Source organism: Ursus maritimus, unplaced genomic scaffold (assembly GCF_017311325.1).
Source record: "Ursus maritimus isolate PB19 unplaced genomic scaffold, ASM1731132v1 scaffold_3, whole genome shotgun sequence".
NCBI classification, from domain to species: Eukaryota; Metazoa; Chordata; class Mammalia; order Carnivora; family Ursidae; genus Ursus; species Ursus maritimus.
Window position 1 is genome coordinate 12943824 of NW_024425563.1, and position 21131 is coordinate 12964954.

General features: G+C 50.1%; 1 protein-coding gene across 1 annotated transcript in view; it reads right to left on the minus strand.

The window, feature by feature from the left end:
• Positions 1-7484: 7484 nt before the first annotated feature.
• Positions 7485-21131, minus strand: part of TMEM178B (transmembrane protein 178B) — a 323401-nt gene continuing 309754 nt past the window's right edge. The window contains exon 4 of the mRNA XM_008697336.2: positions 7485-7735. Coding sequence (XP_008695558.2) covers positions 7485-7735 — 251 coding nt within the window. The remainder of the gene's footprint in view (positions 7736-21131) is intronic.

Here is a 21131-nt window from a genome sequence, read left to right on the forward strand (position 1 = left end):
TGGTGTGAACTTCTTGCCCCCCGCCAAGGGCCCCTCATCTTCTCAGTCCTGGGGGAGGCAGCTCCTTGTGCTACAGGAGTACCCATTCCCTTACTTCAGGGTGCCCTGCCTTTCGGGGACCCGTCCCCGCTGCCATGCCAAGGATGCCCTGGTGACTTTGCCATCTCTCCTTTCAAAAGTTCTCTTGACCTTACGTCCGTGGGCAACTCCCATCTACTGCCACTGCCCTTGCCCCACCGCCCACCGGCGCTTTCTTCATTCTGATTTGGTGGGGTCCCCTAGCCGGCCACCCCGCTTCGGGCCTTGCCCGTCACGTCCGTACAGTGAGTCACAGATGACAAAGCTGTTCACAGGCACCGTCTCCTTTGACACGCTTCTCCTACCCCAGCTGGCAAAACTCCGTCAGTAAGGATAGTAAAATGAGAACGGCAAAGTGGGTGGGAAAAGGCATCTGAGAACAAAAAGGTAGATCAAAGGCTTTGGACTGGAGCGCAAACTGGCTGTTAGCTTGAGGTTACTTTCTGAGGCGTGAGAGGGGCAAGAGTAGCAGGGAGTAAAACTCCAAACGGGCCTTCTGGAGGGCAGCGCACGCCCGCGTGGGCCGAAGCCTCTAAGAGTAGCAGCAGAATGGCCGAGGAGACGTGGTGCCCCAGGAGCCCCGGGAGCCCCTGCTCCCTGTTTGGCTGAGAGGACGCAGAGACAGTGAGGTAACGAGACTCGCCCGAGGCCCCGAGGGAGCCAGTGACAAAGCTACGGACGCGAACCCAGGCCTCTGTGGTGACCTCCGTGATGAGCTTCACCCTTCAGACTTCGAGGACTTGCTTTTACTTTCGGGAAAATACATTTTTACTTTAAAGGCAAAAAGCTTTAGAACAGAGGGTCCCAAGCAGACACTCGTGACTCTCAGAGAAACCACCAGAAAACAAAACAAAACAAAACCAAGAAAACACAACAAACTCCCGTGCCGACGGCTTCCCTCCCTTCAAATCCCACCCAGAGTCAGGATTTTAGGGCAGTCTACGTAAGTCCTCCAAAAACTGAGGGCTACATCAGTGCATTTGCTCCGTCTCCATTCCCTCCCCCTTATTTTCAGGTTCCACTTTGATTTGTACATTTTTACAGAGAGTCTTGGATCTAAAACAGTCACACCATGGATGGAAGTGGGAAAGGAGTCTGAGAATGAGTTAGCGAGCGCTCCTTATGTGAAAGGCGTCATCACATCCACGACAACACAGACACGCAGATGCATTCAGGCTCGAAAGGGTCTCCAGGCGACCAGGGAAGGAGGGGAAAGGTTTGGCCAGAGGGAGTCACGGGAGACAGGAGAGAGAGACACAGAGTGTGCCCCAAGGAGCAACACCCAGTCCCTGGAAACGAAGAACAGGACTGCAGGTGCCGAGGTTGGCATCTGTCAGAGTGAGGCCAGGTCTGAGCTGCTGCTATGCACCCCATGCTTACACCAGTTTTCTGCTTCTCGATAGTGAGCAAATACCCCCTATAGTTGGATCGTCCCCCCATTCTTGGTCGGGCTCTATCCCTACAGCGAGCAAGGACTTGAACTTCCTTTTAGAGAGGGTCTCTCCGTCACATTGAAACCGAATCTCCGGCAAAGCAGACAGGTGCAGACCCTTTTGGAAGTACATTCTTGTCTAGAACCTAGGATTCAGTTTTTCCCCAATGGGATCATACCCCGAACATCTCCTAGTGAATGCACCATCCAAAGGACTTCCTATGAGAACCCATATGCTTTTGATGAAGCCATCTGCTTCACTGACAAGAGAAAGAAGGTTCCAGTTCTTTGAAACTTGTTCCCATCTTAAACTGAAAAGACCATTAAAATGTTTCAGAGCTTGATCTGCTCCCACCAGTAGGGCACATACAGCTACAAATCATGTTTGCAGGAAAGAAAAAAAAAAAAAAAAGACATTGACCCTTGCTCAATAGTTAACTTTTTAGCTCATATATGCTATTTGTTTCATATGGTTTACTCATTCCATGACCCCTGGGAATAATCAAGAAGGATTAAGAGTGCCCTTTGCAAAATTTGATTTGGACCAAAGGAAGGAAGCCTGAGAATGGGTAAATTGAGGAGCCAATATCTGTGAGGGACCCACAGGATAGAATAGAATCCCACATGCTAAAGCTGGATAGGGACGGTCCCGTTTGGTGGCCAAGATGACCGCTCACACTCAAATGTCCTTTTGCAGTGAGGCCCAGACACCACATGGAAGAATTCCACGTGGTGGGGGCTCTGCTGCTGCTGGATCATTCGAACGGTGCATAATGCACATGACACGTCATCTTTGCAAATCACTTTGCAATTTCTTTGTCACCCTTAACATAGCATGAGGTAAAGTGTTATCACCATCCTCATTTTGCGGATGAGGAAGTTCAAGTATGGAGAAGACCCGGTGCCCGGAGTCACAGATCGTTTTAGTGAAGAGCTGAAATGAACTTTACAGTAACTGCACGATAGAGTGTAGCTGAACTAGTGAGTTACTCTGGCTTCCGTGCTCTTACCAGTTAGACTGAGATAGCACTCAAAAAGAAAAAAAGAAAAAGGAAAAAAAAGGAAGAAAAATCCCAAAGTAAAAATGTTTTCACTCTGTTCTGCCCACCCCTAAGCTCTGGCATTGACCGTTTTCAAAAACTCTCTCTGCCGTCTTTGGGGGCTCAGAGCCCTGTGCTCCTTCTGCTGTGAACACAGGGTCAAGTCCACGCAGACCAGTGTGGTTCTGCGGTCCGGGACTACATTCCTAGCCCCGACTGCCAGCCCAAGACAACCATGGTCATGGAAGCTGCTGGGGTTGTGACCATTAGGACATCCCTGAGTGATGGAATTATAAACAATCCTTTAGTCTTTTTTTTTTTTTTTGTACTTTATTTTTCTGATTTTCTACGGTTTTCTATTATTCAGAAAAGTAATCCAATAGTCAATAATAATGTAGTCTAGGACCTAACAATAATGTTTAAGAAACATTTTGCACCATGGGGGCATCAATGGAAAGAGGGCACACGGCCCACCAAGTTGACCGCTTTGAGAGACACGGGGGTCTTTTGTGTCTCTCAGCTCAGGTGGGCTTGTTTAAAAGCCTGTCCCCTTACTCTGTCGGATACCACCTAGACAATAGCACAGCAGCCAGCCTGGCTGGTATGCACCAGTGGTTTCTAAATGTGATGAAATCACCTCTCCCTGTGACTCATCATAGTTCCCTTCAAAGGGCTGGATTTGTCCCCTGGGATGGTCGGCCCCTGGAGCAGGAGGAATGTTTTCAGAAAAGGCAGATTCCCGAGAGAACCAAGCAAGCAAACCACACAAACCACACCAACGATGACCAGAGTGTATTTCTTCCCACTCCTTCCCCTCAGACACTTGAAAACCAGTTAATGAACGCTCCCGGAATAAGCCGGGTGAAGACAGAGTCAGTGCGTCTGGGAACTTGATTTCACTATGCTGAGTCCGACTCAGGGGGGCAGTTTTAGGGACCTAAGCAGCACATCCCCCGTTAAATCAGAACAACTAGGTGTGGTTCATTTTAGCCCTCTTCTCATGACCGTGGAGGGCTATTACGAGGTAGGGCCCATACTCAAGAGTCCCAGGATATCGTCTTCCCTTATCAAAGGAAAGGCAAGCACTGTCAGGTGGAACCACTGGCCCCCAACAAGAGAAGATGCCAGAATGGGCTCAGTGTGCTGCATATGGTCATGTGATCAAGGAAGGCTTTGTCTGCATTTGGTGGCGATGTTGAGGCTTCCTGACTTTGTGATCCCTGAAGCTGAAAGGATGTAGTTATTGAAAGGCTGAGGCTTTCAGGAGGATTGAAGCTGGAATAGGCACATTTAAATTTTTTTGTTGTTGTTTAATATTTCTATGCCAGGAAGCTACCGACCTCCTTTTGAAGCTTACAGCCACAACGGATGAGGAAGGGGGCTGCTTGGAGAGTGAGGATGAGCCCCTCCAGAGACAAACGCCTGAACTCTTTTAATTGATCAACTATTTTAAGTTATGCAGAAGGAAAGTGGAAGTGAGTGGAGGGAGAGGAAAAGGAAACATGGAGAAACCAAAACTCCCAAAACAGGGAGAGAAAGAACTAGGACCTCTTTCCAGGCAGACACTCTACTTTCCCAAATCCCCAATCTCATAGGGTAAGGAAGGAAATGAAAGCTGAAATGGGCCCCATGCTTAAGGCTGACTTGCATGGAGCTCAAAACACACCCACGGTCAGAGACCTTGCACGCACACCCGTAAGGAATTCGAACTTGACCTGGGATCAGGGCTGGGGCTTTAATGGGGCTGCTAACCCTAAATCCCGTCGGAAGGTTGGATTCTACATTGATGGGAGGTCGGCAGAGGCTCCCTCTTCCTTCTCCCTCCCCCCCCCCTTCCTTCTTCTTCAACCAGGCCACTGCCTCAGTGATAGCACGGGGCGGCAGGTCTTAACCTGGATCCCTATGTTGGAGGGATCAAGGTCACCTGAGCAAGGACTCGCCATTTGTACTAGGCTTCCATCCTGACTACGTCGCTTAGGCTTTTTATTGGCCCCAAGCAGCAGCAGACCTCGGAGTGTGTCTGTTCCTGTCTGGCCCCACAACCAAAGCAGCTGCTCAACGCCCCTGCTCTCCTCACGGTGAGTTAAGCCCAGGTGGTTGACTTCTTTCTTAGGAATCTCTTAACATTTCAGGAAGGTTTTGAAGGGACACAATACGCGGTATTAAGGGTCTATCATAAAGATGAGTAGCTGGAAAGAGTGGCTGATCCATTTATGGCAAGCACAGGATAAAAAAAAAAAGGAAGGTATAAATAGTCACAGGTTGGTGAGGCAGTATCTTCAAACATGGCTACTTAAGAAAAGCTTGAATGATAGCAAGTTGCCCCCTTTAGAAATTCCTTCCCCATTTTCCTGCTGGGAAACAGCTGGAGTTTGGGTCTGGTCACAGACAAGCCCTCTGGCCCTGAACAGACGCTCACAGACCCCTGCCTCTCGCTGCTTGGCCCACTCAAGACGCTTGGAAGGAAGATACAAGGCCTCTCAGTCTCGGATGTTCCTCACTTTCCCTCAAGCCCCAGTATGCCTCAAAGGGGGAAATCAAACTTTTCAAGAAAACATTTTTTTAAAGTTCTGTATACAATAGAAAAATTGGGGTTTCCTGAAAATGGTTTCTCTTCTCATAGAATAAATCCTTTAAACCAGCCCAATTGGAAGGCAATAGCATTTGCTGCTGCACACCTCACCCCTCCTCTCTCAGCACACCCATACATGTGTGCCCAGGCACACACACGAGACCTTTCGCAGAAGCTGACCAGTGTCGCTGGGAAAGAAGGCTTGAGTTGTACACCCACACCCGCGTCCAGGTTATACTGATACAAACACACAGAAAATGCACCAGAGAGCTACACATACACAGAGACCCACATTCAGTCCATTCGTGGACACGGGATGTCCTATCTGGATGTGAATCACACACACACACACACACACACCGTCAAAAAGAGCAGATGAGGAGACAGGCAGGACTTGCAGCGTGGTGGACAGAAGAGGGAGAGGTGGTTTGTAGGTGAGGAAAGGTGGGACTGATAGGAAGATAGTTCAGAAGACAGGTCGATGAGACAGGTGCTTGGATGGGAAGGAAGGCTGTTGAGCTGTTGTTGGCAAAGTGCCCCAAGCACCCTTAGTTATGAAGCAACTGAGGCGTCAGCTACATGGCTGACCCATGACTGTGCAGTTCGGGGATTCACTCTTTGCCTCCCCAGAGCTGCTCAGCGCCCGCACGGTCCCCGAGGTGACTGTCAGCTGCTCCTGTCCACTCTTCCCAGCAGACACTCATCCCTACAGCTTCCACAACTCTGGCTGACTTCGTGGCTCGCCAACACCTGCAGGGCCAATTTGCTGCAATGAGCCTGAGACACTGGGCTGGACTTACACCACCTCTGTTTGGGGGCTAGCCACTAAGATGGCTATTTGGGGATGCATGGCCTTGAATATCAAGAGGGAAAGGAAGAAGATGGAAAGAGTCAAGAGTTCTCCATTAATTTACATGATATCATACAAACTCGAGCCCATGGGACATGGAGGTGCTTTCTCTGCATGTGACCCATTTTCTTTCATCTGTACAGAGGTCGCCCCTAGGAGAGGGGTAGATGTCCAGTGACAAAGGACAGCTTCCACGATGGGGAGTGAAGGTCTGGTTTGGTTTGGTATACGTACTTGTACAAAAACAACAGAGGCAACGTTCCTTCTCTCTCCTGAACTGTGCTCTCCCTCTTCTCTCATGGCTTTTGTGCCCAGCTTTGTCTTGAACTTCCAGACTTAGAGGACTAAATCCTGCGGCATGCCAGAACTGTGACGTGAAGGACCACGGGGCCCTCGGAGGCCCAGTGGGTCTGTTCTCGGTTCTGCCCTCTGGGAATTTCAGCTGCACATCACAAATAATGGAAAAATGCAACACAAGCGCTGAAACCCCACGCTCAGAGAACACCCACCACGCGCACACACTCCAGGGATCTGAAGCTACAGAACGGGCACGTGCATTGGCTTGCCCCTTCGTTATTCTCCCTTGGTCTCGGGCCTCTGCCCTGGGCCACGAAACCACCACAAAGGAGGCAGACAACAGTCATGATGCAGTATTTCCATTTTAAAAGGTGAAAAGGAAAGAAAGGAAACCACCGGAAGTCACCATGCACACACGCACGCACACACGCACGCACGCACACATCACAGCGTTACTCCAAGGCTCCAATCTGCCCGTGTAGGACCGCGGGCGGGGGCAGGCGGCCTCTTGTGGAACTGGGTGTAAGGCAGCTGGAAGGTAAGACTGGGTTTTCTCAGCATCCACGGAAGTGTCCTTTTATTGACGTGGATCTCGCCTCTCAGCACGTTGCTCTCTCCCCCTTCCCACCTCCAAAACTTGGTCCAAAAGTTTGGCAACAAAGAGAAAACGTCCTGCTCGCTCTGTTTTCTCTTCCACTTCTCGTGTGTCGCTGGTGGGCCAGGAAGGGAATCAGAACAGGAAGATCAGGAGAAATGGTTCTGCAAATGACCTCAAAGATCTGGTTACATTCTAGGAACTAAGGGCTTTGTTTCTCTGCGGTATGATCGGTGTTGGGGTGGTGTCCTCACTGCTGGCCCAACGGAGGGCACCTCCTTCTCTACATCCATGCCGCTTCAGACCACCGGCGACATGTCCCTTCCCGGCCCCCCACCCCATCCTCGAGAGGGACGGGAGTCAGGACGCTATCATGGGGTTGATGTTCGTTCTGTCTTCAAGAAACCATGGAGCCAAAAGTTACGAAGGGATGGAAGAGCCGCATGATGGGAACGCTTTCCCCGCCTCGGTGATGAGGCAACACAGAGTCCGACGAGATGCGGGTGCCTGAGCCAACTCAACTCTTCCTTGGCACTGGCATCACCTTGAGTTCGTTCTGTTTTATATATGTATATTATATATATATTTATATATATATATATGTGTATGAGTTTGTTTTTTTAGCACACTGTCCCATTCTCGGGTCTGGATTTAGGGCAGTTGGTCCTCGGGACAGGTTGGACAGAAGGGGCCAAGGTACAGAAGAACCCCGAGATTAGTGTGAGGCCCAGGCCCCCCCACGCACAGAACATGGACCATCCGTAGCCGTGGCTGATGTCATCGGGGAGTCCATACAGGTAGCGTGGGTAGCGTGACAGCTCGAAGTTGATTCCGGCCACACAGGTGCACAGTGAAATGATGCAGAAGGTTCCTGGAGGGCAAGGGAGGGAACACGGGGTGGGGTGAGGGAGAGGAAGAGGGGGGAGGAGAGGGAGGGAGAGAGAGAGAGAGAGAGAGACAGAGAGAGAGAAGTGAGGTCGACAGACAGCATTTTCAATTCTCTTGAGTAGGAAAGATGAGAAGACCCAGGTACGGGCCACCTGCGAACAAGATCGATATCTGGAAATATTCAGAGAGGAGAATAGCGTGAAGAGATCGTGGCTTCCTTGCTCTCCAAGAATTGCCTGGTCTTGGAAAAACTTGGCAAGTCTCTCCTGTGGGAAACTACTAAATGAGTATCACAGGAGAGTCTGATGTAGGGTGCGTAGTGGGGCGGAAGAGGAGGAATCAATTCATTTTTTTAAAGCACGGCAAATTCGCTTTCTTGGGAGACACAGAAAACACCTTCCCCCTCCCCCGTTTGCTATTTTTTAAGCGAGAAAAACTATCTCTATTCTTTCCTACATAAAATGTTCTCATACAACACTGGGTTTTCCTTCTCCTGCAAGGCAACAGTCCCCAAAGTGTTCTCCATGGAACAGTGCCCCTAGGAGATATTCCTTTACGAAGTGGCAGCGGTCAAAGTCTCCGGGAAACTCTGTACGTGAGTTCTCGCCCGTGAAGATTTATCACCCACAGCAACATGAGCTCATGTGTCTTAACCCAGCCTTATGAGTATTTCACAAACTTACTGAATGAGGGGACCTCCTCTTTTAAAAGAAGTGACTCCTAGGAACCTTCAATGAGAAGGCTGCTTTAAGAGACAGAACGTTATAAAAATGCGTAGAATTATAAACCCATTTGTAACCATTAGAGATATGCAGTATCCCCAGAATGAGTTCAAGAGCTTTTCTCAATATTGGCTGTCTCTCTCGGTCCTTTTGTCAGCACTGATGGGAGAGGAAGGACCTGTGAAGTCTGAGAAGGCCATGTTGGGTCAGCAGAAGGAAGAAGAGGGAGAAGCATAATTTTTAGGGTGTGGGAACAAGAGGAGAGGGATTATATTTATATTTATTATAAGACTTCCTGCTTCCTGATGGCCAAGTTTCCTTAAGATCCAACCTCATTTCTTCCAGGCCTCAGGCCCATGAGCGTGTGCGAAGCTCAATGTCCACACTGCCGGCTGCTGTACCTAATATTTATTAAGCATTGTGTGCTAGGAACTGTGTTAAGTGCTTAACATGTATTGAAACTGTATTTCATGTATTGAAACTGTATTTAGAGAACTAAATAAATCTATGCGTAGGTTATATTATTAGCCCTATTTTGTCCCTACTTCTATTTGATTGAAGAGATTGAGGCCCAGAGAGGTCAAGCCGTCTGTCTAAAAATCACACAGCTAGTAACCGGTAGACGCAGGCTAGGAACTCAGGCAGGCTACTTCCAGAGTGTGCAGTCTTATCCCCTGTGCTCAGACTGGTGTCAGGCAAGGTGGGGCCCTCCTGTTATGCACCTGAGTTCCAGATGAATTCTCTATCACTCAGTCTGGGGTAGGGCAGTCTGCAGGATTGGACGGCTTGTTAAAGCAGAGGGCTGGGCCCTACCCCCCACCATTTCTGGTTAGTAGATCTGGGTGGGGCCTGAGAATTTGGATTTTTATCAAGGTCTTGGGTGATGCTGATACTGCTGGTCCCGTGACCACACTTTGGGACCACTAAGTTGGGAAAAGGTTTTAGTCGAGAAAGATGAAACTCAATAGTGCGAAGTTCAGAGGACAGAGGAAAAAATGACAACTGAGCAATAAGTGTGAAAAACGCTCAATTTTGCCAATAACCAAAGACTTGAAAAATAAAACCAGACTAACACAACATAATCAAATCAGCTGAGTTTTGTTTTTTATATTGCTATGTTTGTTAATGATTATTTCTAAAACTCATGAGGGAGCAATAAAATGGACCAACCCATGGACTCCAGGGGAAGTAAGTAGAAGCTGGTGTTTCCTTACAGGAAAGCGATCCTCAAAACAGTCACACCTTTGACTTAGTGACTTCATTTTAGATTAAGAAAGAAATCCCACCCGGGAACAAAGATGTCACTAGACAGATGTGCACGTGATGAAGGGCGCCTCTGACACGTGGCCGCTGGAGGAGCAGCCACCGTGAGCCCCAGGTGCCCGGTGAACTGCTCTTTGAGCCGAGAGGTCTGAGCTTTCCATGGAGACCCTTCGGGGGCTCAGATCTGCGTTCCCAAAGACCACTAAGGAGCATGCTGCAAGGGCCAGGATGAAGGGAGGTGGGGACTGGCGTGGAGGGAGCAGGGCACAGTGAATAATTATTCAGCGAACACTCCTTATAGAGGCAACCAGAAGCCGTGCGTCAGGGATGACCTGGGCTCAGGTGCCCCAGAAATAAAAAGTGTGTGTACGTGCTCACGCACTTGTGTTTCTGTGTATGGATATGCGCCTATGTATCTGTGCACAGTGTGTGTGCGTGTGTGTCCAAGCATGCACATGGCGCCATCACTGCCTGGTAGAACGGGGGTCCCAAGCATGGGGGAGTTACAAAGCAATCTGGTCCCTCTTGCTGTGTGCTGGGGTTCAGACGGAATTCTACCACAGTGTCCACAGTGGATTACATCTCACTTCGGTCCTGCAGAGTCAGCACCTCTTGGGGGAGGGGATGGGAATCTTTTGGTTTTAGAAGTCCCTCAGCTGATTTCTGTCGATCAGGCTGGTGAGACCTTTGGGTTGGGGCAGAGGGCCTCTGTGTAATACAGCGAGGTGAGGGAAGGAGCAGAGGGGGTGCAGAAGGAAGGGGGAGCCTGTGGGGTGTGGCCAGAGAGAAGGTGACAGGCTGGAAGTGCAAGAACTAATCTGACACCAGTTGCAAATAATTCACATTCCAACAAACCAGAGCCGGCCTGCTGTGCCTCAAGTATGTTTCTTTCACTGCCTGGTTTGGGAACCTGAGTGCGCAGATACCATTTACTAAAATTTAGATTTAGGACAGGAAGTGTGTGAGTGTGTGAGTGCATGCATGCATGCTGAGGTCAAATCTGAGCTGCCCTTGGGGAGGCACTCGGAACCATGGATCTGGAGCCTGATAGAAAGTTCTGAGCTACTCGCTGTCTCTCTGCCCCTCCCCTTGCTCAGGCATGCTCTCTCTCTGAAATGAATAAAATCTTAAAAAAAAAAAAAGAAAGAAAAAGAAAAGAAAGTTCTGAGTTAGAGAGGTGCCTGGTGGCTCAGTCAGTTAAGCATCCGACTCTTGAGTTTGGCTCCGGTCATGATCTCAGGGTCGTGGCTCTGTGCGCAGCGTGGAGTCCACTTGAGATTCTCCCTCCCTCTCCCTCTACCCACCCCCCTGCTCATGCTCTAAAATTAATGAATAGAATCTTAAAAAAAAGTTCTGAGGCAGAGATGTGGACTGAATCATCTTATATGTCGAAGCTCTGTGTGTGAGGAGGTCACCCAAGAACTTTATATAAATTGTATCTACATAGGATGCTTTAAAAAATGGAGACATTTCTTCCCATCCAAAGGTGCTCTATCCTGATTAAATCCAGTGATTGATCTGGGGGAGAAGGTTGACCTCCAGAACTTTTGATCTTCCCAAGTTGCCCGTAGCTGCAAAAGCTGGCTATCTACTGCTTTAATGGTATGTTCCGCAAGTAGAGAGGAAAGGACAGAAAAGATGTGGTTGATAAATTGAGAGTAAAGAGATGAGGTCCGTGTGGACCTAATTACCCATTGGAAATGGCCCAGCTGGTTGAGAGCACACATCTTGTTGTGTTATGTTAATGGAGTTAATTGGGGATCTTCCTGCTTTAACTTCCTGACGGTTGTTCTACGACTTTGGAACCTTTTAAAATTTGTTAGCTCTTGTCAATATTCCCCTCGATGGGGGAAAACTTCTAGGGCTCTCCCGAAAGCTGGTCCTTTGAGCCAGTCATCGAAGCAACTTGTTCGGAAGTTGTGTGTGACGAAGAGGGAAGAGCTGGAACATGTGCTCTTAGTTTCCACATTAGGCCACTGTTTTCTGTTGCACTCAGGGACTGATCGGTTTACGTACCTCCGCACTTACGAATTCAAACTTGAAGACGTGCATTAATAATTAGAAATGAAAATATGCAGGGGCGCCTGGGTGGCTCAGTAGGTAAAGCGGCCAGCTTTTGATTTCAGCTCAGGTCATGATCTCAGGGTTGTGAGATCGAGCCCCGCACTGGGCTCCACACTCAGCGCAGAGACTGCTTGGGATTCTCTCTCTCCCTCTGCCCCTCCCCCTGCTCGTGCTCTCTCTCAAATAAATAAATAAATCTTAAAAAAAAAAAGACATGGATATATGCAGGCATATATCCTGTGGGTCCTCGATAAATGGACTGAAGGGACAACGTGTTGCCGTTGCTTTTCAGCAACATGCTGACAAACCGCCTCACAACGGACTTTGATGAGAGTTCCCCAGAGGGGACGAGATGGGGGGACAAAGGTGGGTGAGGATCCTGCCTGACCCAGTTCTCTCCGGTGAGGACCTCAACAACCAGACCTGTAAACTGGTGACTAACTGGGGTGTGTGGGGTGCAGAATGCCCCCTGCCCCCTGCTGCCACCACAACTCTCTGGGGTTCTCTGGTGGAACGAATACAGATGCTGAAAGCCTCTATGGAAACCGTGTCTCAGCTGAAGGACGGTGGCCTCCTCTTCGTGCACCCAAACTAGAGCGTGAGGGCCCCCTTCGCCCCCACAGCAGCCGACCGGAGCCTGTGGGGCTCGGTCGTCAGGATCCGTCATTTTATTCTCCACGGGCACGTACTGAGACCTAAGTGAGGACCCAAGAAATAGTGCATAGTCACGTCCTCTTAACAACTCCCCCCACGGCTTGGGGTTTGGGCCTAATTCCAATCAGATTCCGAGGCTAACTACAGTCAGAGTAGAGCAGTTAAGTGAAAAGAACTCTGCCCCAAGCTCCTCCCTCCAGAGCAAGGCTCTGCTGTGTGCTCCGGACCTGACTGTGAGAAGTGGCAGGTGTGATGCAGGCCAGGGGGGTAGGGACAGCACCAGAATGGTGGTCCCGTCTAAGTGACGTCAGGTCTGGGGTGGGGAGGGGGGAAATCCCCGTGACAGTGGCTCCACGACACAAAACAGCTCATCAGCAAGTATTTGTTGAAGATCCTGCTCTTAAGAATCTTTAATTAAATCTAAAATAAAAAGATTTTTTTAGGGCACCTGGTTAGCTCCGTTGGTTAAGCGTCTGCCTTCAGCTCAGGTCATGATCCCAGGGTCCTGGGATCAAGTCCCACATCGGGCTCCCTGCTCAGCGGGGAGCCTGCTTCTCCCTCTCCCTCTCCCTGCCATTCCCCTGCTTGTGTTCTCTCCCTCTGTCTGATAAATAAATAAATAAATAAATAAATAAATAAATAACATCTTTCTAAAAAAGAAAAGATTTTTTTAAAAAAAAGGTTATCATCTCGTTGGGGCTATGAGACATACATACATAAATGAAGAGTTGAGGATAAAGTGAAAAGAGCACCAGACAGGACCAAGCAGAGGGCTGTGAGGTCCCTCCCACATCTAGCAGTCATTAGGAAGTGGGGGAAGAATAGCCGGTAGTAGATGGTAAGTGTCAATCCTCTCATGAGAGGGTGCCCCTCCTTCACCCTCGGCACCCCTGCCCCAGGTCTCTATGCAGAGATGAGAAGGCATGCCCACGTACCACTGTCCCTGTGCCTCTCGGTTCCAAAATGCTCACTGCTCTAGCCTAGTTCAGTGTCCGTCATTTCCCACATGAGCTGCTGTAACAAGTCCCTGCTAGCCTGCCTTCTGTTCTTGACCCCCCTAGAGTAGCCAGTGATATTTTAAAAACTTAATCAGATCATAATTCTCTCCCCTGCTTACAACCCTCCAATAGCTTTGTATCACACTCAGAACGAAATGCATACTCCTTACCCGAGTGGACCCTGCCTCCCTATCTGGACTCATTTCTCACCTTCACCCCTCAAATGTCATCCTCCCAGAGAGATCCTCCCTGGCCTCCTTCTAAAATAGTGCCTCCCCAGTGGTTTTCCAGCTGTTGTCCCAGGAGCTGTCCCAGGAAGAGGGAGGAGAAGAGGCTCCAGCCCTCTCTCCTCTCTTTGGCCAGAATAGCCCTGCTTTGATCTGCGTCCGTGTGAAATTTCATTTGAAGAAAGGAGTCCAGTGATTTCAACACTTTTGAAAAGCACCGGGCTTGTCCATTCGCAAGAGGACCTCAAGGTTCGCCATTAGAGGGACGAGCTCTGGACACCGACAGCAAAGTCTGACGGCTGCTCTCATAGTTGCAAGTGCACGTCTTTGGCAGAAAAAGCAGTCTCAGCTCTCACTGCCACTGGTCCTGGAAGGGGCCTCAGACTCCTACTCAGCCCGGCCCTCCATGCTGCCAGCCCTGGCCAGCCAGCTGGTTGGATGGAGAAGTGAAATCTAATTGCCCCTCTCTGTGCCACGACCCTCACTTGCAAGGACTCAGAGCTCAGAAGTCCATCTAGAAGAGACGGCACCATCCCACGTAGCCGCAGACGGAGAGCCTGTGCTGTGAGATCCTCCGGCTCCAAGACAACAGTGGTCTCCAGACCCCTCTAGTGTCCCTGTTTGCGAACCCTACCTGGGAGTGGAAAGGACGGCCAACAGGTAGAAGGAACTAGGCACACATAATGCCTCCTTCTGGTGGTTCAAACACGCCACCTGCTTCCTTTGATAACGCTCCCACCTGAAGCTCTTCAGGACTCACGACCATGACATCACCTTGCAAACCCACAGCCCTGCCCTGGTCACACCTGTCTGTGTCCCGTCAGCCGAGGCTGGAAGAGGACAGGGCCTGCGGGGGGCCCCCCGGGCTGCTGCCCGCCCCGTCGCCCGCCCCCTCGGCTCCAGGCACAGCTGAGGCTCGAGTGGGGGTGGGAGAGGAAACGGTTTCCACGCCGGCCTGCCAGCTCCCGTTCCAACAGCAAACAGCTTCCCCACGCACCTCCTCCACATCCCTGCCATCTCTAATTAGCGCCTCCCGGGTTGCCAAATAGTAGATTCCAGTGCAACCCCCGCCCCCCGGGAGTTTCAGGTTCTCAGCGGTTTGACGACTTCCCCTGCTTGCTATCTCCTCCCTCAGTTTCCAAGCTGCCCCTTGATCCCGGCTCCGTGCCACCTCTCTGTCCCGCCCCGTCTCCTGCAAGGGCTTCTCATCCTCCTTTCGTCTTCACAGACTTGAGGTTCCCAAGCTCTCATCCCACATAACACACTCCTTCGGGCACCTTCCCCTTCTTCTCTGTTTGGAGATTCCACCACTACATGATCGAGTCACAGGACATGTGATATTACGTGATATCCTATACTACGTAATTATGTGTCCCCAACCCCCAGCAACACACAATAGTCAAGGTATTCCCTGGCTACACACAGGTTTCCAGCACTTTCCCCACAGACCCCAATTCCCCTACGCTCCTGACTTCTTTATTCTTCCAAAATCTTGCCTCCCCAGGAGGGTGATCATCCATCCTCGTTTGCCTAGGGGCCGGCGGTGGGGGTGGCCCTGCAATGTGGGGGTTTCATCCTAAAACCGGAAAGTCCTGGGCTACTTGGGACGTATCAGTCACCCTTGCAGGTTCCTTCACTGTCGTTCTCTCCGCTCTGGCGCCCATCGGTGGTACTGCCACAGTGACCGACGCATCCTTGCTTGCAAACTAAATTAACCATCATGGCCTCACCCGGTGAGGAGGGAGACATGGATGCCCGGAACGTGCTGAGAAATGCCACGCTGGGATGCGCAGTTTTGGGGCAGCTAACTCTTCTGCCACCCTGAGACGTCACCAAGGAACACTTAATCGGCAGCCCAATAATGGTCCCACTCTGGTACCACCTTAAAGCTCAATAATTTTTTAGCCGCTATTCAGAGTTCTGGTGTTAACCCCCTGCTCAGCGCACTCCTGAGCATGGACTGCAGGTGTGTAAGGTGTGAGCAGGGCCTCCCATGTGGCTGCTGCTGTATGAGCACACACGGGGGGGGGCATGTATCTCTGACCTCTTTAGGGATTGTCATTGAAGCCACGTGAATGGACCCTGTGTAGAAATAGCATCAACACTGAGGTCTTTAGGGAGCAGAAACGCTCTTCCTAATTCAAGAAGCCGTCAGCCAGGACACCGAGACCCTCGAGGTTCTCGCGGGAATTCAGGGCAGTTACGCATTGTGTGCACAGGCACTTTCCCAAACATCTATTCCTTATGTGACCCAGTGGTGCCCAAAACTTCACTGGAGTATCATTTCTGCAGCTTTCTAGGGCAGGAAATCCACCTGCGTGACTTTCTCTGCCCCTGGGAATGAGGAATGGCGTCTGTGTATCCCTGGGCCTCGCGCATCCATTCCCTCGTTGCTTTGGGGCCAAAGCGCCTCTGTTCTGACCCAAGTCCACCCGCTTGCTGTGGAGTGGTGGCTGCAGATGTGCCCTTGTGAGTGTGCGCGCCAGGGGTCAGGGACGTCTGCGCAGCAGCCCAGGTCCTCCCCCAGACACTCCCCCATGAGCCCCTCTCTGATCTTTAAAACCATAAAGAAGCAAATCGGCAAACAGAAAAAGGATCCATCCCTCCTCCAACGCCCGCGTGCACATCCTAGGAAGCTGATGTATACTAAGCCCTTCCTTTGCGGAGATTAAATGCCTCGGCAGCATTTAGCTCTCAAGAGCACTTTATAGCTTTGCTCAGACCTGCATGGAATATAAATTACTGTTGAACTATACACCATTGCATCAGCAGCAGCCAACAGGCAGGCCATGTGGGGTTTCACATCCAAGGTGCCTTAGGGGTTTGCTGGGATGAGGCACGGAGCGGTGACAGGCTGCAGAGAACACCCTGCAAGGCACGGCGCCCTGAGTTTGGACCAAATCATCCATCATCCTGCAAACTCTGCAAACGCTCTAGGCAGAGACACTGCAGGAGCGCCGCCCCCCCAGCCCCATCCCCGGGCAAGCAGCGTGTGCGTTCCCGCGGTTGTGTCTACGTGCTATGAGGCTGCTCTGTGTCTGGGCATGCGTATGCCCCCGTAATGCAACATCCCCAACTCAAGCACTGAGCAGGACTGGCCCATGCACACAGCTTGGCCTTGGTTCTAAAGACAATGCTTCCAGCTTCCCAGCCTAGAACCTGGAGCCTTATGCCTTTGTTTTCACGTATCTACAGGGTGGTCACCAAATCCAAATCTGGAAGCACTGATGTCAAGGACGGAATTGTGTCCTCGCGAAATTCCTATGGTGAAGCCCAACCCCTGTGCCTCAGAACGTGATTGCATATGAGATAGGGCTGTCACAGAGCTAATCAAGTTAAAACGAGGCTGTTATCAGGGGTCCCTAATCCAAATTGACTGGTCTCCTTCCAAGAAGAGGAGATGAGGACATACAATGAGACACCAGCCACTTGAACGCACAGAGGGAAGGCCATGGGAAGAGGGGGCCCGTCTGCAAGCCAAGAAAGAGGCCTCAGAGAACACAGCCCTGATGATGCCTTGATCTCGGACTTCCAGCCTCCGGAACTGTGGGAAAATAAATTTCTCTTGTTTGAGCCACCCAGTCTGTTTTTTTTGTTTTGTTTTGTTTTGTTTTGTTTTAGCAGCCCTAGCAATCTAATGCAACAGGTGAATACATAATAACCGGCTTATTACCATAACATTACAATCTACAATAAAATAAGACCATCTTTGTTTCCGGACTTTACAGACACCCTGTAGCTAAAACAGGCATCTAAACATAGCCATAGAAAACAATAGCTGCTGGCATCTTCTGGGTTTTTCCCCAGCTAGTCTTCCTCGCCAATGTATCTATGCTTACTTCCACTCAATACTCATTGACCCATTTATTCTTTTGGGTATAGACTTAGATTTGATCACAACATCCATGGCCCTGTGGCTTCTCTACCAAAGACAGAGCCTTTGCGAACTTGTGCAAACATCTCAAGGGCTAGGCAAATGGAAGACGGCATTAGTGGTGTTCAAGTGCTCTTTGTGATGGGGATTCACTAAGGTTAAAGAACCTTTGTCTGGTGTCCTTCACCGGAGTCAGACACTTCCATCCTCTACCCCGGTCTACACAGAGTCTATGTAGCTAGCCTTGATGGTCCAAGCCAAGCCCTGTCTCCCAAGAAGCCTTCTCTGGGTATGCCCAACTTAAGATTACTCACATTTTTTCCCCCTGAATCCATAAAGCTTTTATGGTCTGGAAGAGGTAACCTGGCAATTATAGGGACCCCTTCTTGTCCTCTGTTTTAGTTTGTGTTCAGCTAGACTGCCACTTTCTCCAGAATGGTGTGGTAGTGAGGTCTCCTTCTGCATCACACACAGCACTGAGCATGAACTCCATGTCACTAGAAGAAATGGACTACCAGGCTCTAGGGCTTTCAAGTGAAAATACAGGCTTTGAAACCTAGAGGGGAATGAAGTTGACACCAAGCCTGGCCCTCCCATCCTTTTCCTCCTCCTAAACCATTCTGATCGCTGAGGGGTTCGTGCACCTGCCTGTGTGTGCGCGCGTCCCCACGCATGTGCGCACCTACCCGTGTTTCACTGGGCACCTTGGGCTTCAGGAAGCCTTTTTATATTCACAGACATTCCGCACTGGAATAATACCCTCTCTGCAGGATTATTTTGAAAAGTGATAATAAATGTGAAAAGGCTTACAGAAGTTAAAATTGCTTTCTATATGTAAGGTATAATATTAGAAATGGAAGGCTTTAAGGGAGGTGAAGAAAAATTGTTCTGGAGGACAAGAAAAAAATGAGGTTGCTGTTTTCCTCTCCATCACCCACTCCACGTCCCCTCCGGCCCCGCCCCAGGGTAAACGCCACACCAGGAAGCAACGCTCTCCACAGAAACCAGAGGAAGGGCTCACTCAGGACTCCTGATTCTGTGGCCTTTGTGGAACCAGAACTATGGGACTTGGAAGACGTCAGACCATGTTCCTGAGACAGACCATCCTCAGTAACAGAACTTCTCTTCAGGCTCAGAGAGGTTATAGCACCCGGCAGGGGTTAGTCACATGACGACACCGGTGGGTTTGTGAAGCAGCTTGTAAGCCTGGGGGTCAAGCAGGATGGGGCAAAGGAAAGAGCCCCAATAGCAGTGTTGGGAATAGCCACATAACAGGAGTTGGGGACCTTTCCAAGGTGCCGCAAAGCTTCTGACCTGGTTCCTCGGACGTACAGGGGCGGTATCTAGAATTCTCCCACATTCGTTTATTAAACACCTACTATATCGTGGACTGTGAGAGTTGTCTTTTTATCATTTCTAGTCTACACAGCACAGCTTCCTCTCTTTGTTAAAATATGACCACCGCTCTTTCACCAGGAAGCCGTTCTGAGATCCCAGTGACTCCTTCAGACATAAGCACCTGACTCAAGCCAAGTCTCATGTGTTGTGACTCCTGCACCTCCTGAGGCTGTGATCACATGTGTGTGCATATATGCGCAGCACGGAACACACGTGATATAATCCAGAGTCATCTCCAGTTAAATAATTTGCTAGAGGTCCCAAAGCATAGGCGACAGAGCAAATATCTGATTTTGCCATAAAACCTCCGACTATTTGATTGCAGAAACATCTGAGAACTATCCATTATACTTGCTCCCACTACCCCCATTAAAAAAAAATCCCCCAGAAAAAGTCACCACTGGTCCACCCCACTTCTGCCCACCTGCCTTGGGCTATTTCATGCTTTATGGAGCAAAAAGGTGGGTGGTCCGTGGTGAGCTCTGAGCTTCCCATATGGTGGGCATACATGTACAGGTGAGGAGTTCTAGAAAGGCAAGGAACCAAGAGCACAGTCTCACATCCTTCTCAGTGTGAATCTTTGGAGCTTCCTATCCATCTGGGTCTTGGTTCAGAGCTGAGAGTTGGTGGGATCCAACTGGCTTCTTAACTAAATGGAGAGTGGCATCTACAGCTGTGCAGAAAGGAACATTCTCAAGCTGTGAACAGTGAGCTTCCAAGAGTAAAGCCACTTAGCGCATGCCATCTTCCTGCCGCTGCTTCTCTTTTCTCTCCTTTCCTTTCTAGGCCAACCCTTCCTGGTGGATGACAATGGTCCGCAGAGCAAACGTGGAGAATCTCTAGGGCGGAGGTCAATCTTATCCTGGGTTTCATGCTCGGGACAATGCTGGAAGTAATTCAAAACCTCCTGCAAACCATCTCTGACACGACAGCTTCCTGGTTGCTCTGGTCATTGATCTTCCTAAATAGTACGCAAGCCACATCACCTGCCAGGGCCAGCAGCAAGCCCGGCACAAGTACAGCAATCATTATGTACCAATCCTGTCTTGGTGGGCCAAGGCCCTCCTGGCCCAGAGGTAAGTAAGGCAGCCTACACGCACTTCCTGGTAGGAGAACTACAGCCAATGGGGATGCACATAGTAGAAGGAGAACTCTGCCAAGAATCAGAAAATCTGAGTTCTGGTCCCATCCCTGCCCATGAAGCAGGCAGATCACTGCATCCCTCTGCCGTGATCCCTCCACCGTACTATACGGAGGGAAGGACCAGATCTCTTAAGGTCCTTCCAGTTAAGTGATGCCCTGACTCTCCGCATTGGGACAAGACGGTTCCGTTCTCTCTGAACTGCTCTAGGACGGGCTGCCAGTCATTCTGTCAAACATGAGCCACCTGAGAGAAGATACTGCTTCTCACCCCCTGACATGCACAGAAGGGCTGCTGGAGGAGACCCTTAGATGCCATTACTCGACATCAGTGTGCATATGAGGCTTTGCTCGAAATTGCCTTGATTTTAAATGGGGAAGGATGGGGGCCCAGCTGTTTAAGTGTCTGGAAGAAATTGGCTCCTGAAAGAAATCTCTCAGGCTTCTACCCTATCTGATCGGAGCCAATGCCGTGTTAATTAGGAGAGGAAGAGGCTTGGGGTGGTAGCCAGATCAGGCGAGCCTGCCACCTGGTTTGGTTTATGTCTCCATATGCCTGGGACATTTGTTAGCTTGGTCTGACCTTTCCCTGAGATGATGTCACCTCACCGCTGGGTCACTGAACACATATATGGTTTTATACGGATCCAACACTGATATGTAATATTTACAACATGGCAGGCATCGTTGCGAGGGCTTTACACATGTTAGCTCTTTTAATCCTCCAAGCAATCTTATGAGGTTTGGCTGAGGAACTTGAGGCACAGAGAGGTGAAGGAGACTGCCCAAGGTCACACAGCTAGCGAGTAGGAGAGCCAGGACTGAAATCCATGCGTTGGCCGCTTGTTACGTTGCCTCTCATTCCTCCCACATGTGGACTGTCTCTGGAGCTGGACTGGAGGCATTATAAGCAGAGAAGCCCTCTTCTCCCCCCTACACAGTGGTGCTTCGGGAAGACCTATCGACTAGATGATGAGATGGGGAGAAGAGCCTCTGTTGTGACCAAAGGCAGCCCTGAGGAGGTTCTGGGAAGCACTCA